This window comes from Musca vetustissima, unplaced genomic scaffold (genome assembly GCF_032173495.1).
Source record: "Musca vetustissima isolate MV318-11 ecotype Yass unplaced genomic scaffold, APGP_CSIRO_Mvet_v1 utg528085, whole genome shotgun sequence".
Taxonomy (NCBI): domain Eukaryota; kingdom Metazoa; phylum Arthropoda; class Insecta; order Diptera; family Muscidae; genus Musca; species Musca vetustissima.
In genome coordinates this window covers 9624-16133 of record NW_026874440.1, presented here as the reverse complement: position 1 = coordinate 16133, position 6510 = coordinate 9624, and the positions used below count along the sequence as shown (strand labels likewise).

Here is a 6510-nt window from a genome sequence, read left to right as displayed (position 1 = left end):
TTCGATCAAAATTAAATCTGAAACCTCTTAGATAAAAAAACATATACCTTATATAATCGAATAAACCATAGGCTGAGGGTGTATATCTGTCGGCAACACCGACTGATATTTTTAATACCCTTCCCCACTCTTTGGTACAGGGTATTATGTCTCTGTGCATATGTTTGTAACAGGCAAAAGGACACGAGATAGACCCATGGTTCCTTTTGAGAATATGCATAGTATCACAAGTCGCATTTATGATCCGATTTGGATGCAATTTGGTACAGCTCATTTATTTGGCCCAAGGACGAACCTTATTGAAATTGGAGAAAATCGGTTCAGATTTAGATATAGCTTCGGTTCAGATTTAGATATAGCTTCCATATAAATTTTCGTCCGATTTTATGTAAATAGGGCACCAAAGACTCTATATTACTTTGGATTGAATTGAGGCTGGAATGGATGTGCTAAGTTTCAAGAAAATCGGGTCAGATTTAGATATAGCTCCCATATATATTTTCGACCGATTTAAAGTAAATGGTGCACCAATATCCATAAATGGTTTTCGATTTGCACGAAATTAGGCGTGGGGTACTGAATTAAGACTACAATGATGTGTGTTAAGTTTCATGAAAATCCGTTCAGATTTATATATAGCTCCCATATATATTTTCGTCCGATTTCATGTAAATGGTGCGCCAAACTCTCTATATATCATTTGATTTGCACGAAATTTGGTGTATGGTACTGAATTAAGTCTAGAATTATGTGTGTTAAGTTTCATGAAAATCCGTTCAGATTTATATATAGCTCCCATATATATTTTCGTCCGATTTCATGTAAATGGCGCACCAAAGTCTCTTATATCATTTGATTTGCACGAAATTTGGCGTAGGGTACTGAATAAAGTCTACAATGATGTGTGTTAAGTTTCATGAAAATTAGTTCAGATTTACATATAGCTGCCATATATATTTTCGTCCGATTTTATGTAAATGGTGCACCAAAGTCCCCATATATCATTCGATTTGCGCGAAATTTGGCACAGCGTAATAATTTAGGTCTACAATGATGTGTGGTTTCATGAAAATCGGTTCAGATGTACATATAGCTCCCATATATATTTTCGTCCGATTTTAGGTAAATGGGGACACCTAACTCCTAATGTGTGACACGAAATTTTTGCACAAAGTATGAAATTGAGACTAGAATGACGTTATTGTGTTTTTTTTCATTGGTGCAGATGTAGACATAGCTTCCATATATAATTCGAAAGAGTGTCTGAGTGATATTAAACTTTGAACAGTGCGGCATACCGAATAGCGTGTATCAAGTGTGCTATAAATCGGTTTATATAAATTTGCGTACGGCTCTAAATCTGTCCGAATGAAAATGGCATAGGTTACAGAAAGGCATGTTTATGCATTAGTCGGTTCACATATAAATACAGATCTCATATTTAATTTAGTTTAATTTCATCTTCTAAATATACCCAAAGTGGTGAAGGGTATCAAATAATAGGCCCAGCCCTACTTTATAACTTCCTTACTCGTTACTATTTGTATTCGTTAGCAGAAATTTCGTCAATGCAATTTTGTTGAACCAAATTTAGGTGTACGCTTTATCATAGGGTGTGAAAATACCCAAATCCGTGGGCCCTTATATGGAGGCTATTGGTGGATTGTTTACCTACCAAGAATCTAGAATATTAGCCACTTCAGCTGGATTCTGGGCCTATACTAAAAAGTTATTCTATAATAAATTATTTTGATGGTTGTTTTTTTTCGTGTTCAACCATGTGTCAGTCCACGGGACTTTTCAATTGTAAAAAAAATCTCTAAAAAATAAAAAAAAATCAATTTTGCAATATTCATTTACGTTTATATCCACAAAAATGTGAAATAAAATCACAATTCTTATTATAATTCATATTTCAAGTAATGGCTTGTCTATTTTTTTTTCAACAACTTTTTATAGCCCTTTTTATGGCCATAATTATAATAATAGCATTTCAGATTTGTAAACATCATTTAAAAAAATAATAATTACAAACATAAAGTGAACTGTTTTTAAATACCGCAATTATGACCGTTTAATTTCAAATAAATGAGATTCATTAAATATATAAATTTTATATCCATAAACATGGAATGAATAGGCCGCAGCATAATATTAATATTTTTTTGGAAGAGGGATTTTACAACATGGCGCCAAAGATTTAATTTTTTACAACAATGTTTATTTCTATGTCAGAAAAAATTGCCGTAAAAGAATGCAAAAAGTGGTCTATTAAGAAAACGCATTACAAAAACAAACAGTAAGGAAAGTACAAAAGTTGTATGGAATCGAAAAAGAATTATGTATGAGAGCTATCGGACATGCATACATACACTTAGATAGTGATTTTAAGCATAGTCTCCAAAGTAACTATGGGTCTATCTCGTTTCCTTTTGCATGTTACAAACATAGCCACATAGATATAATACACTTTACCACAGTGTGATGAAGAGTATAAAAAAATTAGAGTTGATTAATTTGATACGCTAAATATTAACCGATCCGATTAATTTTTCGCCTCTCTCATACAGTAGTCTCTCTCTCTTTAATTAACAAAAATATGCTATGTTAAATAATCACAAGAAAGGTTTGTTTGCTAAGTCTTTTGTTTTCCATTGAATTAGATTGAGTTCTCTTTCTCTCCCACAATATGTTCAATGAAAGTTCGTATCTTAAGTCTTTTACAAGCTCCTCCTCAGAGATAACTGTCTTTAATACACATCTTTAATACACTTTAATAAGAACTGAATTCATTTTCTCTTCCAATAAGAAAGGTTTGTGTCCTAAGTCTTTTAAACACAATGCCCCCTCTCTCTATCTCAACAGTTACGTGTTACTCTCTGAGCATATATAAAAGTGCGGTATTATAGTAGTGTTGAACAGAACTAAATTGAGAGTAAGTTTGTGAGAGCGTATCTGAGAGATCATCATCAAACATGGCTGACGAAAAGACAAAAAAGAGAATACGTGTTTAGACATCACCGCTATCGTGCATAATTGTATTTGGAGATATTTGCAAGTGGGAAGCACGCATGTTTTTATACGCCCGAGTCTGTTTTAGGCCCATTTTTGACTCCAATTACTAAATGTCAGAAATGATTACATATTTTATTCTACATACATACATAGTTTACTTTCTGTTATTAATAATTTTATTTTATTTGTATTTTTCCCATTTTCCAGATTTTTGAAAAATACGATGAGAAAACATTAGCCAAGGTGAAGCCCGTCGTCGGTGAATTATCGGAAGAGAATTTCAATTTTGATGATGACATTCTGCAAGAACTGATTGACAATGTGAATATTATCTATCACAGTGCTGCCACCATTCGCTTCCGTTCACCACTAAGAACGGCAATTAAAACTAATTTAACCGGTACTATGCGTACCATTGAATTGGCTAAGAGATTGAAAAACCTGTCCGCATACATTTATTGTTCGACCGCCTTCTGTAACAGCAATAATCGTGGTCTCATCTTGGAGGAGGTATATAAATCAAAATGTGATCCCTATGAAATGATGAAAATGGCCGAAGATGATTCGATGTGGGAAAATTTCACCGAAGAACAAACTGTCAAATATACCAATGATCATCCGAATACATATACGTTTACGAAAAACTTGTCGGAGAATTTGCTTATGGCTGAGATGAAAAATATGCCAGTGGCCATTGTAAGGCCATCAATTGGTGAGTGGAGATGAAAAAGAAGAGATTTATCTAATTGTATTTAATGAATTTGTTTCTGTTTTCAGTTTATGGCACCTGGGAGAAACCCTGTTCCGGTTGGGTGGGCAATGCCAACTCCGGCCATTTGGGCTTCTTGGCCGGTTTCATTAAGGGCATTTTCCGCACCATGAAGGGTCGCGCCTCAGCTGTCATCGACATTATACCCTGTGATTATGTTATCAACTCCTCACTGGTCATGGGTTGGTATGTGGGTACGCGTAAAATTGAACAACCCGAAGTTATCCATTGCACATCGGGTGAAGTAAATCCCCTCACCTTATCGGAATTCTGTGATATCATCAATAAAAATGTACAAAAACATCCCCCCAATAGTTTTGTGTGGAAACCCAAGGCTATTTTGCGTAATGGTTGGCGTTATAATCTCTTCTTCTATTTGTTCCATATGTTACCCGCTATGGTCTATTCCATACCGGAGAAATTGTTTTCCGTTGGCATGCCACAGCATACGTAAGTATTTGAGGATTTGAAGTTTTTAGATAATGAATGAGTTATCTATTTTAATTAGACACATTATCTACGATGGGGATATGATATTTCTAAAGAAAGTAGATAAAGTATCTACATCATCCAAATAATGTAGATAACGTATCTACGTTACCCAAATGATTTATATAAATTATCTACGTCATCAAAATTATGTAGATAATGTATATATTTCCTAAAAATGCCGTAGATAAAGTATCTACGTCATCCAAATGATGTAGATAAAGTATCCAAATGATTTTTATAAAGTATATCCGTCATCCAAATGACGTAGATAAAGTATCTACGTCATCCAAATGAAGTAGGTAACGTTTCTATGTCACCCAAATGACTTAGATAATGTATCTACGTCATTCAAATGATGCAGATAAAGTATCTACGTCATACAACTGATACAGATAAATTATCTACGTCATCCAAATGACATAGATCCATTATCTACGCCATCTCAATAATGTAGATAAAGTATCTACGGTATCCATATGACTTAGAAAAAGTATCTACATCATCCAAATGATATAGATAAAGTATCTACGCCACCCAAATGATATAGATATAGTATGTACGTTACCGAAATGACGTAGATAAAGTATATACGTCATCCAAATGGCGTAGATGAAGTATCTACATTATCTCACTGATGTAGATAAAATATCTACGTCATCTGAATGGAATATATAAATTTTCTACGTCACCCAAATGACTTAGATAATGTATCTACAGCGTTCAAATCATGCAAATAATGTATCTACGTCATACAACTGATGCAAATAAACTATCTACGTCATCCAAATAACATAGATAAATTATCTACGTGATCCAACTCATCTACGCCATCTCAATGATGTAGATAAAGTATCTACGGCATCCAAATGATTTAGAAAAAGTATCCACATCATCCCTCAAAGTACCTACGTCACCCAAATGACATAGATAAAGTATCTACGTCATTCAAATGAAGAATAAAAAGTATTTACGTCATCAAAATGATGTAGATGAAGTACCTAGGTCATCCAAATGATGCAAATAATGTGTCTACGACATCCAAATAATAAAGTATCTACGTCATCTATATGATCCAGATCAAGTATCTACGTCATCTATATGATCCAGATAAAGTATCTACTTTATCTTAAGTACATAGATAAATTATCTGCATTATCCATGTTATGCAGAAGGTATCTACGGCATCCAAATTTTGCAGATAAAGTATCTAAGACATTAAAATAGCGTAGATAAATTATATACCGTCTTAAAGTAAGATAAATTATTTTATCCATGTCAATAAAATAACGTAGATAATTTATCTACGTTATCAAAATAATATCGATGAATTTAGGTGAATATTTAGGTATTCTCATAATGTACAGAATTTGTCTACGTCATATCCTTATTATAGATAAATTATCTATCTTTATTATTTTTAATTATTAAATTAATCTTTTTAATTTTTAATTATCTTTTGAAAAAACATTTCTCATTTCTCTCTCTCTTCCTCTCCTACAGTGTCTATGAATATATGCGCGTCTTTTATCGTGGTGGCAAAGCTTTCGATTATTTCTTGGACAAGAATTTCCGTTACGATTTGAAAAATGCTCTGCGTATTATGAGTGTGGTGCACGAAAAGGATCGTCAACGTTACAATTTCGATTCTAGTCGTTGTGATTGGACAGAGTTTTTGGCCCGAGTTATTATCGGTATTCGTCGTTTCTATTTCAGGGAATCGGCAGAGACCACCACCTGGCATAGGATATATTGGAAAGTGTAAGTTGTATAAAATATAAATAAAATTGAATTTTATTTTTAATTATTGTTTTTTTTCTGTTTTATAGATTTGATTTCCTTTACTATGCTGGCTTCGTTGTCTTGTTCTTGATTTTCTTTGCCATATTTGGTCTATTGAGTGGCATTAAAATTGGTTTGGTGTTGGCCCTGTTAGTGTGGGGCTTTTTGGTTTGGTTATAAGTCAAAAAAATACATATACACACTCACAAATTACATTACAAAACAAAAACACACACATACTCTAGCACCTACAAAAATACACACACATTTACCACCCACTTTAGTTGCCCTTAATATTAACGATAATACACGTTCGTTTTATTGGATAAGTTTTTTGTTTAACTTTGTGTTTTTTTTTTATATTACAATAATTTACATTTTTTTTAATTCATGCTACCTCTTATTTTGTTTAAAATCATAAATATGAAAACCAAGATTGTTTTAATTTTAAACAA

At 33.0% G+C, this 6510-nt stretch overlaps 1 protein-coding gene across 1 annotated transcript; it reads left to right on the top strand.

Moving 5' to 3' along the window:
- Positions 1-3222: 3222 nt before the first annotated feature.
- LOC133333789 (putative fatty acyl-CoA reductase CG8303) lies at positions 3223-6245 on the top strand (the record flags this gene model as incomplete). The annotated part of the gene is made up of 4 exons (XM_061542082.1): positions 3223-3727; positions 3793-4234; positions 5777-6034; positions 6103-6245. Coding segments are annotated over 4 exons (1338 nt in total), but the record flags the coding sequence as incomplete, so codon positions are not given.
- Between the last annotated feature and the right edge of the window lie 265 nt (positions 6246-6510).